Here is a 22,057-nt window from a genome sequence, read left to right on the forward strand (position 1 = left end):
CAGAGATGATTTAAATCGTGGCCCCTGCCCTCCAGAAGCTTGCACGGTATCAGGAAAACAGACAGTGAACAGGTATCTCCTGTGGTGCTAGGAGATCAGGAACAGTGGGCAAAGGGGATGTTGCCTGGGACGTTGCTTGGAATTGCCTGAGCATGGTGACCACACAAAGCTAGCTGACTTCCAGTTGGTTTTGGTATTGTTTTAATATCTCTGCATACACCATGCTTTCTCACTGCATGCACGAGGGGCAGAAACAGCCATCCGTTCACTAATTCCCACACATCTAGTGTACACACCCTCTGGGCCAGTTACAGCTCTGCCTGCCAGGAGTTCACAGAAATTGCCAGTGGAGTGACTGACAGGCTGCCAAACCAGTAGTCTGACCCTAAGAACAGAGGAGTGGGCTACCCTGCACTGAGCTGTGAATGAAGGCATTGCAGAGAGGAGGACCATCCATGGACAAAACCTGGAGAATTTGCTCAGGTTCAAAACTAATTCTGGGTTTCATTGTAGCCAAATTCCAAGATGGATTTCCCAAAGGACCACCCCAATTTGGCCAGCGTGACTTACAATGCTGAATTTCTTTTTTGAGAAAAGTTCTTTAATTTCTACTCCAATAAGCCAGACACTGACTCTCTCTTACCCCACCCCCTTAAATGCAAATACAATGCTTCAGTATGAAATGGGGAGAGCCAGACATATACATTAGCCCATCTACTGTAAAGCCTCTGATTGAGACCAATTACTTAAACGAGCCCCACTTCATTTACCATCGAAAACCCACTGCTCATGTCTGTTGCTTGCAGCCAGGGACTGATGAGGCAATCAGGAGGAAAAACAGATATAATAGACGTGTAATCTTACAAAGGGTGGAGAGGGGAGGCTGGGGAAGGCCGTGGAGAGATGCTCACTTACTGTCTGCAGACTGTGCCAGGTCCTGTGCTGATACTTTGCAGATTTCTCCCGTCAGGAAGTGGACTATCCTGTCTCAGCACACGTGCATACACGCACGCACGCACACAGCCCCCAGAGAGACAGCACAAACAAACCCACAGAACTGTATGCTTGGGCCCCATGCTGACTGCCTCTTAGTAAGTTGCCAGGACAGACTTCACATTTGCTGCGGCTATCGTGACATTGGCCATGTCTAAGTTGAAATTGTTACTTCCAGTTGCTCCCAAAGTTTTCAACCCTTGAGGGGATGGTCCTGGAACCAGGGCAGAGGCAGGGAAGGGGGCTCTCTACCACTTTTTCAGCTGGGCCTTACAGCTGAAGTCATTGCATCAGATTTCTGCCGGTAGCATCCTTCCCTCAGAGGGGCTCAAAACCAGTTCAAGACACCTGAACATGGACTTCCCACTTGCCACTCACCAGTCTTCTTACCAGTCCACTCCTGTCTCCTCCTCCTCAGCTTTCTTGGTACTTACACCAAAGCTCCCGTGCACATGAATGGGGAAAACCCTTCTGGAAAGGGGAAGCATTTTTTAAATAAAGTGGCAACATTTGGTCAATATGCCCAGTTCTGAATAGATGTCTTCATTTAGTATTAAATTCTACCCTGTTAGATAGGTATAGTTTTATCCATTTTACAGATGAGGAAATGAAGGCTAGGGCACTCGTGAATGGCACTTTCTGGCCTGAAGCTGTGTTCTTTCCACTCTTTAAGAGTGTCTCCATTTGCATTCAATTAGCAGAATTTTCATCTCCTATTCTATTAGGGCAAACTGCAGGCCAGCTCGGGGATGGGTAAGGTGGGGGAGGTGGGCGGTGTAGAGCTTCTAAAAGCTTCCAGGAGAGCACAGGTCTCGATATCACCCTGAGTTAGCAGGCAGTCTGAGCCAACACAGGACAGGTTCCGTTCCGAGGCCATAGCTCACAGGCTGATTGAGATAGTGAAATGTGTTCCCTCATGACAGTCCATGTGTTTTCAAAATGAATTGTCATCTCGCTGTCTACTCTGCGTGGCATTTTATGACTATCTATCTTTGATAACAGAATGCTACAATTAAGGTGAAATCCGCATATGCAAAGCTAACAATTTTTTGGCATTTCCCATTCATCTTAGACCATTTGGGCTGAAAGCAGATGGGTGCCCCCACCCCCATCACAGCATGCGTGTATGCGTGCACACATGTGCCTACACACAGAGGCGCACACACACAGGCACACGCGAGCGTACACAGCACGGACAACTCCATGTGACTTAGCTTCTCTCTGGATCTCACCTTATGAAAATCTCTTCATTCACTTTGCTTTCTTCATCCCCTACAAATTGGCTTCGTTCCCTGCTGAGCCATAATGGACAGAGAACTGGACTTGGAGCTAGAAGGTCCAGCCTTAGTCCTGATACATTGCTTAGTAGTCACAGGACCAGAGCAAAAAAGATCTCCGGATTTGCAGTTGGACAGATTATAAATCCGTGACTCTGAGACTCCCTAGCTGTGTGGTTGCAGGCAAATTGCTTCATCACTCTGAATCTCACATCCTCATCTTCAGACCTGCATGAGTGTTCCTACTGGCTTCGAGAGTTTGCTGTGAAGATAAAATGGGGAGGTAAAAGGTCAGGTACGTTACGGGAAGCACCAAATCTCTTGGTTCCTTTTCCCACCTTAATCGCCATCTCTCTGCCTCTCAGGATTCTCTTCAGGATAATAATACTTATCTCACAAGATTATTTTGAGGATCACATGAGAAAAGATACCTGCAAGTATTATGAAATAGTAACGTATTTTTAATTGACTCATTTGCTTATTCATTCAATCAAGAAATAGTTCTTATGAAGGATGTAAATGTTAAGTGCTATTCATGACTACGCAGAAGACTCAGACACAGAACTTACCCTAAAGAAAGATTTGTTCTCCAGATATACCCCGCTTCTCTAGAAAAACATAATATGAGGCAAAAATTAAAAGTGGGGCCAGCATGTTTATGAGGCTTAGATGAAAGGAGATACCTTCCAAAGGAGCCATCAGCCAATGATTCAGGAGAAACGTGATATTCGAGAAGACCCTGGGAAGGAAGGGAGGAGATAATGGATAAATTCAGGTGGGAGGCCCAAGCTGAGTAAGGCCACAGTAGTGGCAAAGAGTGAGGAAGGTCCTGGGCACCCTGACTGTGCCTTGTACTGTGCGGACAATTGGAGAGTCATGGCTGATGAGGTGCAAACCTGGGTGGAGAACCACTTATAAAGAAAGAACCATTTATAAAGAAATCGGGACTTTTAATTTTATAAACAAGGGGGAGCCACAGAAGTTTTCTTGGCAGGAGACTGGTGTTACTTGCCCCGGTTTTCTTGAAGATGAATAGTGACATGAAGGGAGGTTTGTAGTAAGGGGAAATGGAGGCCCACAAGGGTCAGTTAGGAGAGCTTCAGAGAGGGATGAGGCTCTGAAATGGGTCAAAGACAGTGAGGATAAAGATGGGGACAGGGGTCGAGAGCTGACTCAGGTCAAACTGCTGCTGAGTTCTAGGGCAAGGAGACAGGGCATCGGAGAGAAAGGGCATTGGAGAAATTTTAAGAAAGAGCTTATTGGCCAGGTGCAGTGGCTTACCTGTATTCCTAGCACTCTGGGAGGCCAAGACAGATGGATTGCTAGAGCTTAAGAATTTGAGACCACCTGAGCAAGAGAGACCCTGTCTTTACTAAAAATAGAAAAACTAGCCAGTCTTCCTGGTTGGCACCTATAGGCCCAGCTACTCGGGAGGCTGAGGCAAGGGGATCACTTGAGCCCAAGAGTTTGAGGTTACTGTGAACTATGATGCCACAGAACTCTACCCAGGGCAAAACAATAAGACTCTGTCTCAAAAAACCCCAAACAACAACAACAACAACAACAACAAAAAAAAAAAAAAACAAGAAAAAGCTTGTTTAGGAAGAAAGATACTACAGCATATATGTAGGTCACTATGAAAGTTTTGAGACAGATTGTTGAGGTCCATTATTTCACTTCCAGGAAACACAGTCGACAGCGTCCTCTGTGATCACCTGTGTGAGTTTCACCTTGCCCCGCTTCTTGGTGGTGATGGGAGGGCTTCATTTTTTTCTGTCTGCATGGACTTCACATTTCTTGATCTTTGTGTAGCTGAAAACTTTCATAATGTCCCACTATGTACGAAGAAGAAGAAAATTAATTTTCCAGGATTTCAGAGGTCAGTGAGAACACTTTAGTAGTGAGGTCTATCCCCTGGGAGAAAAGTTGTGGGCAGCGTGGGAGGAGATGTGCCCACAGGGAGGAGGCTCTGGGGTCTGTGTCGGGAGCATTGCCTATGGATGGGGAAGGGAGAAGGGGGATGGTGAAAGAGGTGAGTCTCAGCTGTGTACCCCTGAGCTGGCCCCAGCGTGTCCAGATGGAACACCTCTGCGTCCCGCCACCTCTTCAGTAAAGCATTGTGAAATAGCCATCAGGACTGGGTGACCTGTGGACAAGGGTGAAAAAGTGGCTCTCCAAATGGGCGAGAAGTAGGGTAGAACTGAGGACCAGAGGACCCAGGAATCAGAGCAAAGAAAGGTAAGGAGAAGAGAGACCTGGAAATTAGAGGCTTGAGAGACCTTTCAGGACTCACAATTAGCGTTCACTTCTGTCATGTTTTACCTGAATCTGAGGAAAGGAAGGTACAGTAATGACAACTGGGTGTCTTTACCCAATCTCCACGTTTAAATCAGACACACAGTTCTTATGCATACAAGTTATTGATTAAATTGTCGCGTAAGTGAAAAGTGGACCATCCTGCTAGAGAGAGAATCTAAATATGCCCTCAGATACTGATCCAACTGTAAATCCTTGGGCAAGTTAATCAACTTCTCTGAGCTCCAGTTCTTCAACTGTAAAATTGAGCTAATACTTTGCACCTCAAATACTTCTGATGAGGATTAGATGAGACATAGGAAATGCCTGCTACGTAGTAGGTGTTCAATTATTATCCGCTACCTACCTGTCTATCTCTATTAGTTTAATTTACACCTGGAAGAGCTAAAGGTTATACGCGGGTACAATAGCACTGGTGCAGATGGGAGGCTGTTATGGCCATTATGAGTCCAGAGAATGCTTCTGAAGATGTCTATTTAAGACATTTGGTCCCCTCAAGACACAGATATGCTGGATCTTAACGATACCCAAGGTCTACAGGAAAACACGGAAGCCCATTGAATTACATGTATTTTTCAGGCTCCAAGTGTTTTTCAAGGGAGAGTAGAACCTTCTTGTTACTGTTAGCATCCCTTACCTTTTTCCGATGGCTTTCTGCCTGAGCTGATACACAGCATTAGCTCGGTTTCCGTTTTGCAAAACAGACTGATCTGACCTCAGAAGGGCAGCAAGAGCCGCTCGTAAAGAACATACAATTTTGGAACTACATCTTGGTTTGGCTTTTGCTTCTGTCTGAAAATAAGATCCCTCTGCTTAGCTGGGGTTGGTGAACTATCTTCCTCTCCTTACTCAGATGAATACTTTTTTTTCAAAAAGTCTAAAGGGCGTGATCTTTGGCATCTGGGACACTTTTAGGGTGTTTGGCTCATTGATAGCCTGGTTACTAATTAAACACATTTGAATGCAAATTGGGTAAGTGCTGTTGGTTTCAAGCATCAGATAGCCCTCCCAGGTGCCAGCCTGCAGATGTCTTTTACTCCAATTCCCCGAGTAGATAATTGTATTCCTTCAAGGCAATAGAGTGTGGTGGTTTCCGGATGAAATGTTTGCTGTTGCTTTCTTCATCTTGTCTTTGACGACTTGCCAGCCTGGGGTAACTGCACGGGAGAAGGTGCACCAGTAAGTGAACCATGTGTGTGTCTGCACTATCCACACACAGGAATCAGCTGCTGGGGAGCTGAGACACTTTTATGTTTGAAGTGGGTGCGTTAGGATGGGACGCAAGCTCTTTTTATATTATTACTAATCCCAAGAAGGGGGCTGGAAAGTGAAGAGACCCTGGATTTGGAGTCAGATCATGTATAAATCACAGCTCTATTACTTAGAAGCTGGGCAAATTAAATCACTTAATCTCTTTGATCCTCAGTTTCCCGGGCTGTCAAATGAGAATAACCAGGCCTCTTCTGTAAGAGCCATAGTAGCACAGAATAATCATACCTCTTCTACTTTAGTCGAGGAAATGAGATCCTGGATATAAAATGCACTCTGTTTACAGTAGGCATTGAATAAATGATAGCTCCCTCAAATGATGTTGGACAGTTAACGTAGCCTCTACTTCTTTATCTGTAAAAGAGAATCATAAGGATACCTGCCTGTCTCACAGGGTGTAAGAAGGATAAAATGACATAATGTATGCAGAATCATTTTGAGAAAAGCAAAAGATTGTAGAGATCCTGGATTATTTCATTCTAAAAATGAGCCTACCTCTGGCTATGGGATAACGGGGGAAGAGATTTTTTCCATAGTATGTTGCATTCTATTTCCTTGAATTGCCAACCTGGCTTCATGTTCTTAATACCACAATATCAAGTATGTTGTGGTGGATAAGTAGGCCCTAATTCCACCTTTTAGGAGGGCTTTAAAGCAGTCCCTTTCTGCCAAATACTGAAGATTTTAAATAAACTTCTTTTATTCCAATTCTCTTTAGTTGATGAAATTTTGAATCATTAGTACTTATTAAATGTTAGAGCAAGAGAGATTTTTGTTTGTTTGTTTAAGTAATAGTTCAGAAAGGGGGGAAGCGTTTTAATAAGCAGTTAATTTGTAACTTGTATTTGAAGCAAATACAATTCTGAAAAATCAGAAAAGTCATCTCTAATAAGAAGAAGATAAAGGCCAGAGAGCTATGGGAAAGGAAATCTCTGCCAAGATACTCTCAATTATAAAAGCTTATCATTGTAATCCTTTTTGAAAATGAACAAAGAGTCTTGATGTTTGATGAACTTATCAAACAAGACAGACCAGTGAAGAGGCAAATTTCAAGTCAAGGCAAAAGAGAACCAATTAAATGCTTTACAAAGTGCTGAAGTAGGAAATCACAAGGTCTTTGCGTCTAATGCCAACGTGTCTGACACTGGCTTTGACAATGAAAAACTACATGGAGAAATGACTTTACTAGGTTCAAATTCTGGCATTTTCTAGCTGTGTGACCTCAGGCAGGATATTTTACTTTTATGACTTCGTGTTCCTCACCTGTAAAAGGAAAGGACATTAAGAGCAAGAATTAAACGGGTGAAATATACTCAGCACAACGCCTTGTACTAGTAAGGACTCAGTGAAAGCTGTCACTGGTGTGACGATTATCGTTACTTAATGAGTATTGTTAATTCTTGGTATTTCCCTTGTCTCCGATGGCTGCCAACAATCAGATCAAATTTGTAGTATGCTCATAGGCATGAATCTTCCAAATCAGTCAGAGATTTCCATTTTTTTTAAAGTTCTTTTAAACAATAGTACTTTTTCTCCCCCAAATAAAATTTCATATGCATCCAAACATTGAAAACAGATGATACATATTTACATTCTTAATGGTACACATTTAGTTTACAAGCTCATGTTTAACAGTTAGAAAATTCTTAGCAGAAATGTGAATTGTGGCTCCGCTCCTGTGGCTCAAGCAGTTAAGGTGCCAGCCACATACACCTGAGCTGGCGGGTTTGAATCCAGCCCGGGCCTGCCAAACAACAATGATGGCTGCAACCAAAAAATAGTCAGGTGTTGTGGCGGGCACCTGTAGTTTCAGCAACTTGGGAGGCAGAGGCAGGAGACTCCCTTGAGCCCAGGAGTTGGAGGTTGCTGTGAGCTGTGATGCCACGGCACTCTACCCAGGGTGACAGCTTGAGGCTCTGTCTCAAAAAAAAAAAAAGTGAATTGTTTGAAGAACACGTTTTAAAACAATGGTGATGGAAGAAAATTATAATCTTCAGCCTCAAAATCAATGGATTCTTATTACATATTTTACGTGAATAACACCTTTTGGTATGTGTGTTGCTTTAGAAGTTTACAACATTTGCCATCCTTTTTATTTATTGAGATTTGTTTTATGACTAAGAGTATGGTCTCTCTTAGTGAATATTCTAGGTGCACTGACAAACGTGTATTCTCCTGCTGTTGGGTGAAATTCTAAGTCTGTTATTACATCAAGGGGGTTGTTACTGTTGCTGAAATTTTCATCTTCATGTTCTATCAATTAGTGAGGGAGAATGTTGCGATCTCCAACTATATTTGTGGATTTGCCTATTTCTCTTCATTTCTCTAAGTCGGTGCTCTATGTATTTTGAAACTCTGTTATTAAATACACACAAATACACATAGATACATTTATAGGATTATTCCATCTTCTTGACAATTTGCCCCCTTACCATTATGAAAGACTCTCCTCATCCCTGGAAATTATCCTTGTTTTGTGCCAATTTTTTTCTATTACCCACCTATTTATTTTTGCTCTCTTATGATTTTTGTTTGTAATAGTGAATATTTTTCCAATATCTTATTTTAACTTATGTCAGTATAATTTAAAGTATGCACATTGCACACGAACTTTATGGAAACCCTGTATAGAGGAGTCTTGTTTGATCCAGCCTATTAATCTCTTTTAATCATAGCAATTAGAGCATTTACATCAAATGTCATTATTGTTATGCGTGGGTTTGAGCGTGTCAAAAAATACCCTTTTGCTATTTGTTTTCCACTAGTTCCATTACTTCTTTGTTTCTATTTTCTCCCTTTTTGGATCATCTCTTAGGGCAAATGTTTTTCTAATTCCAAATTGATGCATTAGTTATTGTACTTCATTTAATTCTTTTGGTTGTTACTGTAAGTGTTTTATGTCATTAATCATACCGCTTCTGATATCATTTTTATTCTACTTGAATAACTCCCTTTGAAATTTCTTACAGCAAAGGTCTTTTTGGAAATTAATTCTTAAGATCTCTTTGCCAAATACAAAATTCTAAGTAAATGGTTTCTTCCTCTCTCCTTTACATTACCTCCTGGCTGATCTACTCTTTAAGGAGACATCTTCTTTGTTCCTTACGTATTTTTTTTTCTTTGACTTCTTTTAAGATTTTCTCTTTACCTTTGATTTTCGGAGGTTGCATTTTAATATGTCTTGCTATAGTTCCAGGGGTTTATAATGAAATTTGGATTTTCTGCCATTTATTAATTCAAATATGTCTTTTGGCCTATACTCTCCCACCTCTCCTCCTGACAGCCGAGTTGCAGAGATGCTAGACTGCTTGATATGGTCCCACACGTCACAAGGTGCTTCTTTCTTATTGGCTTTCCTTCTTCTCTCTTTGTTTCATTTTGGTTAGTTTCTATCATTATATCTTCCAGTTTGCTAATGTTTTTTTCTTCAGTGTTTAATCCACTATTAAGCTCATCCAGTGAATTTTTCATTTCACGTATCGTAGCGTTTCAGATTTAAAATTTTCTTTCTTTCTTTCTTTTATTTTTTTATTAAATCGTAAACGCGTAGATCATGCATACATTAATGCAAGATTTAAAAGTTTCATTAGCATAATGCTGTAATTGGGTAAATGAGGTGAAGGCTATGTTGATTAGTAGGATGTAAGCACTCCAATTTGTACAAATAATCAACACATCGAATCCCATAATGGCATAAATGTATTTATGATCTATGTACAAATGACTAAATAAAAAAAATAAAATTTTTATTAGCAACTTTATATCTCATACTTCCCTCATTATGTTCATAATTCTCCTTAAATAATTGAATGTATTTACAATAACACTGTTAAAGTTATCATTTGCTACTTTCCAGGTCATTAAAATTAGATAGGGATTGTTTAATCTACTCATGTTACAAATAAAGAAAATAACCCTGGAATGAGAAGAAGAGTATTCAATAACAGCAAGAACACTCAGCTAGGTATTTCCCAAATATTAGCCAATTTAATTCTTGTTACAGCCTGCTAATTATTCCCCCAATTAGAGGTATGAGATAAAGTGATTTGATATGATCTAAGTCATCGGGCTATCTACAGGCACAGTCAGGCTCTCCCAGACTACTGTTATCACCACTACTACCACTAACCCCACCCACCAAAAAACAAAACAAAACTTCAGAAATGAGTATCCATTTTCCAAGTAAGACAAATATTTAATTTGGAGTTAAGCTATCTCAAGATTTTCATAACATTTTCAACCCAACATTTCCACTGATGAAAAATAAAATTCTTTTTAAAAATTTTCTATACTTTTCTTTCTTATTATTTCAGAATATTAAGGACGTACAAATGTTTTGGTCGCATAGATTGCTTTTGTACCGCTGAGTCAAAGTTGTAAGTGTGTCCATCACCCAGATAACGTGTTAGTTTACGTGTTAGTTTTATGATACGTGAAATGAAAAATTCACTGGATGAGCTTAATAGTGGATTGAACACTGAAGAAAAAAACATGAGCAAACTTGAAGATATAATGATAGAAACTAACCAACTAACTATAGCTCAGATAATGTATACCGTCAGGTAGGATTTCACCCATCCCCCCCTCCCTTCTCCCTGTCCTTGATTTCCACTGAGTTTTATTTCTGTCTCTGTGTATGAGTGCTGAACAGGTTAGCTCCAATTTAATAGTGAGTACATGTGGTATTTATTTCTCCATCCTTGCAATATTTCACTTAGGAAAATGAACTCCACTTCCATCCAGATTGTTGCAAAAGGTATTCATTCTTTTTTTTTTTGGCTGAGTAGTATTCCATAGTATACAAATATCACCTTTTATTAATCCATTCATAAATTGATGGGCACTGGGGTTGATTCTACGTCTTTGCGATTGTGAATTGTGTTGCAACAAACATTTTAGAGCAAGGGTCATTTGAACAAAATTTCTTTTTTTCATTGGGGTAAATACCCCATAGTGGGATTGCAGGATGAAATGGTAGGTCTACTTTCAGGGCTTTGCGGGGTCTCCATGCTATGAAACGGTAGGTCTACTTTCAGGGCTTTGCGGTGTCTCCATGCTATGAAACGGTAGGTCTACTTTCAGGGCTTTGCGGTGTCTCCATGCTATGAAACGGTAGGTCTACTTTCAGGGCTTTGCGGTGTCTCCATGCTATGAAACGGTAGGTCTACTTTCAGGGCTTTGCGGTGTCTCCATGCTATGAAACGGTAGGTCTACTTTCAGGGCTTTGCGGTGTCTCCATGCTATGAAACGGTAGGTCTACTTTCAGGGCTTTGCGGTGTCTCCATGCTATGAAACGGTAGGTCTACTTTCAGGGCTTTGCGGTATCTCCATGCTATGAAATGGTAGGTCTACTTTCAGGGCTTTGCGGTGTCTCCATGCTATTTCCCACAGAGGTTGTATTAGTTTGCAGCCTACCAACAATGGTAAGTGTTCCTTTCTCTCCACATCCCCACAGCATCTATTGTTTTGCGAGTTTTGATGAAAGTCCTTCTCACTGGGGCTAGGAGATACCTCCCTGTGGTTTTGATTTGCACTTGTCTGATGATTAGTGACGCTGAGGATTTTCTTGAGATTTTTATTGGCCATTAATCATTCTTCTTTGGAAAAGCTTCTGTTCATGTCTTTGGTTCACTTTTTAAGGGTATTGATTTTTTTCTCACTGATTTTCTTGAGTTCTTTGTAGATTCTGGTTATCAGCCCTTTACTGGATGTGTAGCAGGCAAATGTTCTCTCCCATTCTGTAGGTTGTGTATTTGTTCTGTTGATTGTTTCCTTGGCTGTGTAGAAGTATTTTAATTTGATGAAAAACATTTCTTTTGGGGAATTGTTGAAATAAAAACGAGAATCCCAAACATAGAGGTCAACCATCTAAGCATCTAAAGGACTTTTGCTTTCCTTTAATAGGCCACGTAGTCAGTAGACCCTAAAGAAGTTTTAATCGTGAATTTCCTTTTCATTTCTTTGCCTTTATGGTCATCAGAGTATGTTTACCAAAGAACCTTGGGCGAAGGCTATGTGAATATCTTCAATAGTTGTTCAGATGACTGAAAATCAATATGTACTCAGGAAACATAAATTTTTGATTATATAAATAATTGCAGTAGTGAATGTGACTCGAAAGTGTGTCCTGGTTATTTAAAGACTCTTATTCAGAGTAACTAATCTTTCACTATGTTTCATGTGGCACAGGGTCTGGGCTATGAGTGTGATTAACCTGAGTCTAAGTCCTAGCATCACAACTTAGTGGCTATAGAACTTGGGCCAGTTACTTTATAAAATCCATACTTCATAGCATTCTCTTTTCAGGAGTTTAGAAAGTTTTCATAAAGTGCTTAGCATAGAACCTGCATAGAAGGGTGGTAAGGAGAAGCTGTGTGAAGGGTACATGGTAAGCCTTTAGAAAATTATATTTTTGAGTCAATCTCTGTTTTGTCAGAAATCCTTCCTCCTACATCTGGGAATGCTAAAAAGATGCATAGACTTTGGAGTCAAACAGCCTTGGTTTGAATCTTGGAATTACCACTTATTACACATATAACCTTAACTAATTTATTTCATTTCCTTATGAATCTGTTTTACTCATCTATAAAATAGGTATAATAATAACTATTCACATGTTATTGTGAAATTTTACTGAGCTATCTTAAGATGAAATGAGAGATGATACTAATATAAAAATTTGCTTGTTGAGTTTCCACTATACACCAAGTACTGTGCTCAAATCTAGGGTACAATGGTAAGTGATATGAACTTGATCTATACATCCAAGAACCTATAGTCTAGGAATGGGAATAATATCTTGGAAGTTCTATATATCTGGCACTATGTTAGCTTAGAGCAGACAGGTCAAGGAAAGCTACCTTAAGAAAATGAACTGAGGTGGGAAGTTTTGGCCAGATGCAAAAAGTATGCGTAGCGTCCCATGTGAAGGAAATAGTATTATGCAAATACTAACATAACACATACTAAAAGTTCTGTATAGAATTATATATATATTTGGTACAAGTAGACTTTTTTATATGCATTCATTTATTCATTTTTTTAATTCAGTAAATAAATATTACAGGTGTGCTAGATAGATGCTAGGTAGTGACCTAAATAGATAACGTTTCTACACTCATGGAAATTAGGGTGTAGTGATGGAATCAGTCAGTAAATATGTAAGAAAGATAAAAATTGATAGAGGATATCAGAACAATCTGAAGATAGTCTGGTTAGGAAGGTTCTCTGTGGAGGTGGCAGCTAAAATGAGATGTGAAGGGTGGTAAGGAGAAGCTGTGTGAAGGGCAAGAAAAAGGGTAACAATCACATGTGCTGAGATCCTGTGGTGGGAAGTGGCTTGTCAGGTTTAGTATGTCATGTTCAGGATAACGTGTTCAGGATGACATGCTCAGAGTGACAAGTTTGAGATGACTTGTTCAGGATGGCATGTTTAGGAGGTCGTGTTTAGGAAGACATGTTCAGGATGACATACTTAGATTGTCATGTTCAGGACGACAAGTTCAGGTTGTCATGCTCAGGATGACATGTTCAGGTTGTCATGTTCAGAATGTCATGTTCAGGATGACATGTTTGGGACATCATGTTAGAGCATGACTCGTTTGGGATGACACGTTTAGGAGGCATGATTAGGATGACATGTTCAGGATGTCATGTTCAGGACAACCTTTTCAGGATGACATGTTTAGGAGGTCATGTTCAGGATGACATGTTTAGGTTGTGATGCTCAGGATGACATGTTCAGGATGATATGTTCAGGATGACATGCTCAGGATGACATGCTCAGGATGATGTGTTCAGGATGACATGCTCAGGATGACATGGTCAGGATGATGTGTTCAGGATGACATGCTCAGGATGACATGTTCAGGATGACATGCTCAGGATGACATGGTCAGGATGATGTGTTCAGGATGACATGCTCAGGATGACATGTTCAGGATGATATGTTCAGGATGACATGCTCAGGATGACGTGGTCAGGATGATGTGTTCAGGATGTTGTGTTTAGGATGACATGGTCAGGATGATGTGTTCAGGATGACATGTTCAGGATGATGTGTTCAGGATGACATGCTCAGGATGACATGTTTAGGATGATATGTTCAGGATGACATGCTCAGGATGACATGTTCAGGATGATGTGTTCAGGATGACATGCTCAGGATGACATGTTCAGGATGACATGCTTAGGATGACATGGTCAGGATGATGTGTTCAGGATGTCATGTTTAGGATGACATGGTCAGGATGATATGTTCAGGATGACATGCTCAGGATGACATGGTCAGGATGATGTGTTCAGGATGACATGGTCAGGATGATATGTTCAGGATGACATGCTCAGGATGACATGCTTAGGATGACATGGTCAGGATGATATGTTCAGGATGACATGCTCAGGATGACATGGTCAGGATGATGTGTTCAGGATGATATGCTCAGGATGACACGTTCAGGATGACATGCTCAGGATGACATGGTCAGGATGATGTGTTCAGGATGACATGCTTAGGATAACATGGTCAGGATGATATGTTCAGGATGACATGCTTAGGATGACATGGTCAGGATGATGTGTTCAGGATGATATGCTCAGGATGACACGTTCAGGATGATATGTTCAGGATGACATGCTCAGGATGACATGGTCAGAATGATGTGTTCAGGATGTCATGTTTGGGATGACATGGTCGGGATGATGTGTTCAGGATGACATGTTTAGGATGTGTTCAGGATGACATGTTCAGGATGATGTGTTTAGGATGACATATTTAGGTTGTCATGTTCAGAATGACATGTTCACGATGTCATGCTCAGACATCATATTAGGGACAACTTGTTCAGGATGACATGTTTAGGAGAGCATGTTTAGGATGACATGTTCTGGATGACATATTTAGGTTGTTATGTTTAGGTTATCATGTTCAGGATGACATTTTTAGGAGGTCACGTTTGGGATGTCATGTTTGGGATGACTTGTTCAGGATGACATGTTTATGAGGGCATGTTTAGGATGATATGTTCAGGATGACATGTCCTGGATGACATATTTAGGTTGTTATGTTTATGTTGTCATGTTCAGGATGATGTGTTCAGGATGACGTGTTCAAGATAACATGTTTAGGATGACATACTTAGCTTGTCATGTTTAGGATGTCATATTCAGGGTGTCATGTTAAGGATGACATGTTTAGGAGGTCATGTTTAGGCTATCATTCTCAGGATGATGGGCTCAGGATGACATGTTCAGGATGACATGTTTCGGTTGTCATATTCAGGATGACATGTCCAGGATATTGTGTTCCAGAGGACATGTTCATGATGACATGTTCAGGATGATGTATTCAAGATGTCATGTTCAGGGTGTCATGTTCAGGATGATATTTTCAGGATGACCTGTTCAGGATGACATGGTCAGGATAACGTGCCCAGGATGCTATGTTCAGGATGTCATATTTAGGATGATGTGTTCAGGATGTCATGTTCAGGATGACATGTTCAGGATGTCATGTTTAAGATGACATTTTTGGGATGACTTGTTCAGGATGATGTGTTTAGGCTAACACATTTAGGTTGTCATGTTCAGAATGTCATGTTCAGGATGACATGTTCAGGATTACGTATTCAGGATGACGTGTGCAGGATGACGTGTTCAGGATGTCATGTTCAGGATGACATGTTCAGAATGACATGTTCAGGACATCATGTTTGGGATGACTTTTTCAGGATGACATATTTAGAAGGTCATGTTTCAGATGTCATGTTCAGGATGACATGTTCAGGATGATATGTTCAGGATGTCATGCCCGGAATGACTTTTTCAGGATGACATGTTTAGGAGGTCATGTTTAGGATGACATATTCAGGATGACATGTTCAGCATGACATGTTTAGCTTGTCATGTTTAGGATTTCATGTTCAGGATGATGTGCTCAGGATGTTGTGTTTAGGATGATGAGTTTAGGATGACATGTTTGGGATGTCATATTTGGGATGACATGTTCAGGATGACATGAGGATGGGAGTATTGTGAAAGTACGGAATTTTGCTGTGACAGGACATCAAATAGAAGGATAGAGGCCAGATCCCAAAGGGCCTTGGGCACCATGATGAGGTATTTGGATTTTAGACTTTGTGTAGTAAGCATACACACAGAAGAACAAAAGTTATTGGAGAGTCTTATAAAGGAGGGATATTATCTGATTTCTCATTTTAAAATTTCATCCTGATTGCTATGAAATAATGAATTGGAGAAAGGTGAAGTGAAAGGTCTAGACACAGGAACTCATAGCAAAGATATGAGCTGGTTAAAGGAAAAAATTAGGAGTTTAGATGTGGAGCCATTAAGTTTTCCATGTCCAAAAGGCAACTGGTAGAGCTATAAAATGAGGCTTCTGGATAAATAACAGGATTGCAGAGGAGAGGCCTAGGTTAAAGGTCTGAATTTATGAGGCATTAGCACCGACGCTACATGGAGTCAAGGACATGAATCTTACCTCTTCAAGGGTAAGAAGAGCAAAAGGAGAAATGAAGAAAGACAAGATTGTAATCTGCAGAATTTCATCTTTTAGAAGAGAAGTCAAAGAGAACTGGCCAGAGTTAGGAAAAGAGCAAGGAAGTATGCTGAAGAAATCCAAAAGAGGTACATTTTCATGAAGGAAAAAGTAGTTAACAGAGGGTGTCTTTGTCTATCTTTTGTTGCTATAAGAGAATACCTGAGGCTGGATAGTTTGCAAAGAAGAGAAGTTTATTTGGCTCATGGTTCTGCGGGCGTTCAGAAAGCATGACATCAGCCTCTGTATAGCATCAAGTGAGGACGTATCAACATATCCACTCTTACTGAGTTAAGTGCCTGCTACTATATGTCAGGCACTGTTATAGGCCCCAGGGAGATAACAGAGAATAAGAAAAGCAAAGTCCCTGCTCTCAGCTCTCATGGAGTGTTTTTTCTAGGTGAGAAGTTTATGTGATCATTTTATATAGTTTAAATTGTGTAAGGAAAACAAATTAATGCTTACACACTGTTGACAGGAATGTAAATTAGTATAACCTCTATGGAAAACAGTATGGAGATTTATTAAAGAAATAAAAGTACATCTAACATTTAGTCTAGTAATCCCACTAGTGGGTGTCTACCCAAAGGAAAAGAAGTTATAACATCAAAAAGATACCTGCATTTATAAGTTTGTATGTGCCCATCAACCAATGAGTGGGTAAAAAAAATGTAGAGTGTATGTGTGTGTGTATACAGGGTGGCCATATAGTTTGCATGCAATTTTAAATAGTCATCTATTAAAATAGTCTATTTTAGGAGGCATTAGCACAGATGCTACATGAAGTAAACAACATGAATTTTACCTCCTCAAGGCACTAAAATAGTTGACTATTATAACCCTACACACGCACATACACACCACATATACACCATGGATTCTACTTGGCCATAAAAAAGAATGAAATAATGTCTTTTGCACCAATTCAAAAGAGGCTATTGTTCTAGGAGAAGTAACTCAGGAATGAAAACCAAATACACATGTTCTCACTTATATGTGGGAGCAAAGCTTTGTGTATGCATACAGAGTAACTTCATGGATTTTGGACACTCAGAATGGGAAAGGTGGAAAGGGGTGAGAGATGAAAAGTTACCTATTATGTAAAACGTACACTATTTGAGGGATGGGCCACTAAAAGCACAGGTTTCACCACCAACTCAGCCATGTAACAAAAAATCACTTGCACCCCCTAAATCTACTGAAATAAAAAAAAATAAATTAGGGAATTTCCTGATGAGGACTATTGTGCTGTGTCAAAACTTGTCAGAGAAGGTCGAAAAGGAAGTGGATACGTTCACAGAGAGACCAAACACATGGAGAAACTTTGCTTTAGAACAACTCACTTCCTTCTGCCACAGCAGCCATCAGAGATTCCAGCTGCTGTCCACAGCCATGGCTCTGTGCTACTCCATGGCCATAGGTGGGAACAAGGGCCACGAGGTGACCAAGATCATGAGCAAACTGAGGCACAGCCACCACCACGGGCACCTCACCAAACGCACAACTTTAGTGTGGACATGATCCTAGAGGTGTGTGGCTTTGCCCTACAGGAGCTGCTTGCCATGGAGTTGCTCAAGGTCTCCAAGGACAAACGAGCCCTCAAGTTCATCAAGAAAAGACTGGGGACACACATTCATGCTAAGAGGAAACGAGAGGAACTGAGCAATGTCCTGGCCGCCATGAGGAAAGAAGGACTGAATGCTCTGCCCCTCTGTGCACAATTAAAAAAAAAAAAAAAAAAGAACAACTCACTTGCATGGAAACTAGTCCATTCCCAAGAAAACTAATCCTTCTAGCCAGAAGAACTAGACTCATTCACAACTCTGAGAACAACACCAAGCCTTTCATGAGGGATCGGCCCCATGACCCAAACACCTCCCACTAGGCTCAACACTGTCCCATGGGGACAGTGTTCAATGTCCCCATGGGGACAAAGTTCAACATGAGTTTCAGTGGGGACAAACAAACCATATCCCAAACACAGCACAGAACTCTCTAGGCAAAACCAGAACATTTTTCATGGGATTTAGCAATGTGGAGGTTACTAAAGACTAGCAACTTCCAACATCAAATTTACAATACCTCCATTTAGGAGGCATTAGCATCATATCACTCCATTTAGTGATATAATTTCCAGGTAACTGAATAGAACTGGCTCAAGAAGATGTGATTAGTGGCAATCAGATTTGAATATAAGCTAAGTCTGTCTATTAGGATGACCTCCCTGGCAATGATCAGAGTTAAGTTTTCTGACCTTCTGGCCTAAGGTTGGTAGCTATTTTTTTTTTCCTAAATTGCTAAAGTGGCCACATTCTGGGGTCAAGCCCTTGACTTGCAGGTTGTTTATTCAACTCTATGCAGGCCCTGTGAGCAATATGCCAGTCTATTTTAAAAGGCGGTTGGTAAGCATCTCACTAGGCCCTGGCCTAGACAGAGCACAATCAGTACATCTTTAATGAAGGTGGAGAGGCTTGATGTACATGGATGTGCTGGAGAAGGTTGGAGGGAAGTCACTAACATGTACTCCAGGCTTGTACTTGGACTTGACGTGATCTCATTCCATTTTCAGAGTAGTCTCATTTTTCCTGTTTTTCAACTATAGGCAAATTGAAGTTCAGTGAGTGACAGAAACTGGATTCAAATGCAGATTTGATGGACTCTAAGCCTTGTTCAGTTACATCCGTGTTTCTTTGATGTGTTGCATAGTCTCACAAAGAGATGTTGCGTGAAAAAAAGAAACGACCTGTGTCTCCATAAAGAAATTCAGGAAATACTGGTTTGAGCAAATTAAAATGCAAAAATTCTCAGAGAAATTCTTAATATATTATTGGGCATTTTAAATCTCCAAGAACGATATATTGAATGCAGTTCCTTCAAAAGTATTTGACATATATACCCTTGTGTGTGAATCCTAGTAAATGTGGAATGTAAAGGTCTTAGCAAAATAACTAAGAAAATGCTACGAAAGCTATGTTAACTAGTGTGATGAAAATGTGTCAAACGATCTATGAACCAAGTGTATGGTGCCCCATGATCATACTAATGTACACAGCTATGATTTAATAAAAATAAATAAAAAAAAAGTACTCACATGAAAACAATAACATACAAAAAAACAAACAAACAAAAAAAACAAAAGTATTTGACTGTGGAACTTTCCCTCTCTTCCTTCCCCAGCCCTGGTGCATTTCTCAGAACTAGTTCTGCATAGGGTGGGAGAAACTCCACAATAGCACTATATTGACTATATGCTCGTTCTACAGGTGAAAAATTCAAAGTTGTATAGTTAAAGTAACTTGCTTGTTCACAGTGGCACAGCAAATTAGGGGCAAATTAAAGACTAGAATAAAAACTCCTGAATTCCTGTGCTCCCTAGTAAATGTCTTACTGATTGAGTAGATTTTCAGCAGCTGGGAGATGCTTTGAAAATATTTGCCAAGATTTACTAGGTCACAGAATTATTAACGGTTCCTTAATTAATCAATGGTTAGGGTGCCAGCCATATTCACTGAGGCTGCTGGGTTTGAACCTGGCCAGGCCCTGCCAAACAACAATGACAATTACAACAACAACAACAACAACAACAACAACAATAACAAAAATAGCTGGGTATTGTGGTGGGTGCCTGTAGTCCCAGCTACTTGGGAGGCTGAGACAAGAGAATCACTTAAGCCCAAGAGTTTGAGGTTGCTGTGAGCTGTGACTCCACAGCACTCTACCAACGACGACATAGTAAGACTCTATCTCAAAAAAAAAAAAATTGATACAGTTCTTTTGGAAAGTCATTTGGCGATATGTGTCACAAGCTTTAAAATCCCTTCAACTCAGTCATTCAATTCTCTAGGATGCATTTCAGTAAATAACTTAGAATACAGACCAACAGGGGGCTCAATAGTCTAATTCTTATTTTTTTTTTTTGCAGTTTTTGGCTGGGGCTGGGTTTGAACCCACCACCTCCAGTATATGGGGCTGGCTCCCTACTCCTTTGAGCCACAGGCGCCACCCTCAATAGTCTAATTCTGTGTTTTTCAACCTTTTTTTTAGCTCACTGAACACTTGAATCTATAGTTAAACTTCCGTGGCATACTTAAATTATGCTGATTTTTAAAAAGAGTAAAGAGAAAAGAATATGCTTACTGTGTGTTGAACTTTCTTCAAAAATTATTTAATGCTCTTTAAAAAATTTCATGACACATCTAAGATCCTCTCACAGCACACCACTGTGCCGTGGCACACCAGTTCAAAATCACTAATTGTTCTGTCTTAGGGGAGTGGAATAATGTCTTAGGGGAGCCACCATAAATAGTTTATGTTTCAGCTCTACTATTAAGTGGTAAACCGGGCTATAAAATACAATAGTCAGTATGACTTCAACTATGTTTTGAAAACAAAGAGTAGAGGGCAGTGCCTGTGGCTCAAAGGAGTAGGGCACTGGCCCAATATACCAGAGGTGGCGGGTTCAAGCCTGGTCCCAGCCAAAAGCTGAAAAATAAAAAAAGAGTGGAAAGAAACATAACAAAATATTAATGTTAGTAGGATTTAGGGCATTTTTTCTTTTATAATCTTTCTCATGTTTTCTTTAATAAGAATATATCACTTTTATAATCATCAAAAAATGGTCTTCATCATCAGAGAAATGCAAATCAAAACTACTTTGAGGTATCATCTAACTCCAGTAAGATTAGCCCACATCACAAAATCCCAAGACCAGAGATGTTGGCGTGGATATGGAGAAAGGGGAACGCTTCTACACTGCTGGTGGGAATGCAAACTAATACGTTCCTTTTGGAAAGATGTTTGGAGAATACTTACAGATCTAAAAATAGACCTGCCATTCGATCCTACAATTCCTCTTCTAGGTGTATACCCAGAAGACCAAAAATCACATTATAACAAAGATATTTGTACCAGAATGTTTATTGCAGCCCAATTCATAATTGCTAAGTCATGGAAGAAGCCCAAGTGCCCATTGATCCCCGAATGGATTAAATTGTGGTATATGTATACCATGGAATATTATGCAGCCTTAAAAAAGATGGAGACTTTACATCTTTCATGTTTACATGGATGGAGCTGGAACATATTCTTCTTAGTAAAGTATCTCAAGAATGGAAGAAAAAGTATCCAATGACTCAGCCCTACTATGAAACTAATTTATAGTTTTCATATAAAAGCTATAACCCAGTTATAACCTAAGAATAGGGGGAAGGGGGAGAGGGAGGAGAGGGAGGGGGGAGGATGGGTAGAGGGAGGGTAAATGGTGGGACCACACATAAGGTGCATCTTACAAAGGTACATGTGAAACTTACTAAATGTAGAATATAAATGTCTTAACACAATAAGAAAATGCCAGGAAGGCTATGTTAACCAGTGTAATGAAAATATGTCAAATGGTCTATAAAACCAGTACACGGTGCCCCATGATCACATTAATGTACACAGCTATGATTTAATTTAAAAAAAAAGGAAAAAAAAGAAAATATGTCAAATGGTCTATAAAATCAGTGTATGGTGCCCCATGATTGCATTAATGTACACAGCTATGATTTAATAATAAAAAAAATTTAAAAAATTCATTGGAATGATAAGAGAAAATATGGGTCATATTGATATTGGCTAAAAGGCCGGAGCCCCGGGATGACTTAAT

General features: G+C 40.1%; 1 protein-coding gene, 1 long non-coding RNA gene and 1 pseudogene across 3 annotated transcripts in view; 2 read left to right on the forward strand and 1 right to left on the reverse strand.

Annotated features, from left to right (window-relative positions):
- Positions 1-216: 216 nt before the first annotated feature.
- LOC128575041 (uncharacterized) lies at positions 217-5,370 on the reverse strand. The gene is made up of 3 exons (XR_008376906.1): positions 5,224-5,370; positions 2,226-2,532; positions 217-1,464 (listed from the first exon to the last, which is right to left on the reverse strand). It is a non-coding gene; the product is annotated as an uncharacterized LOC128575041 (long non-coding RNA).
- Positions 5,371-5,572: 202 nt separating this feature from the next.
- Positions 5,573-22,057, forward strand: part of C8A (complement C8 alpha chain) — a 72,008-nt gene continuing 55,523 nt past the window's right edge. The window contains exon 1 of one of the 2 annotated variants that reach the window (XM_053576180.1): positions 5,573-5,765. In XM_053576180.1, the coding sequence (XP_053432155.1) occupies positions 5,689-5,765 (77 nt within the window). In that variant the 5' untranslated portion in view covers positions 5,573-5,688. The remainder of the gene's footprint in view (positions 5,766-22,057) is intronic. The other variant, XM_053576183.1, reaches the window with a different exon arrangement.
- On the forward strand, positions 17,785-18,689 carry LOC128575002 (60S ribosomal protein L36-like; annotated as a pseudogene).

The sequence above is a fragment of the Nycticebus coucang genome, chromosome 22 (assembly GCF_027406575.1).
Source record: "Nycticebus coucang isolate mNycCou1 chromosome 22, mNycCou1.pri, whole genome shotgun sequence".
Taxonomy (NCBI): domain Eukaryota; kingdom Metazoa; phylum Chordata; class Mammalia; order Primates; family Lorisidae; genus Nycticebus; species Nycticebus coucang.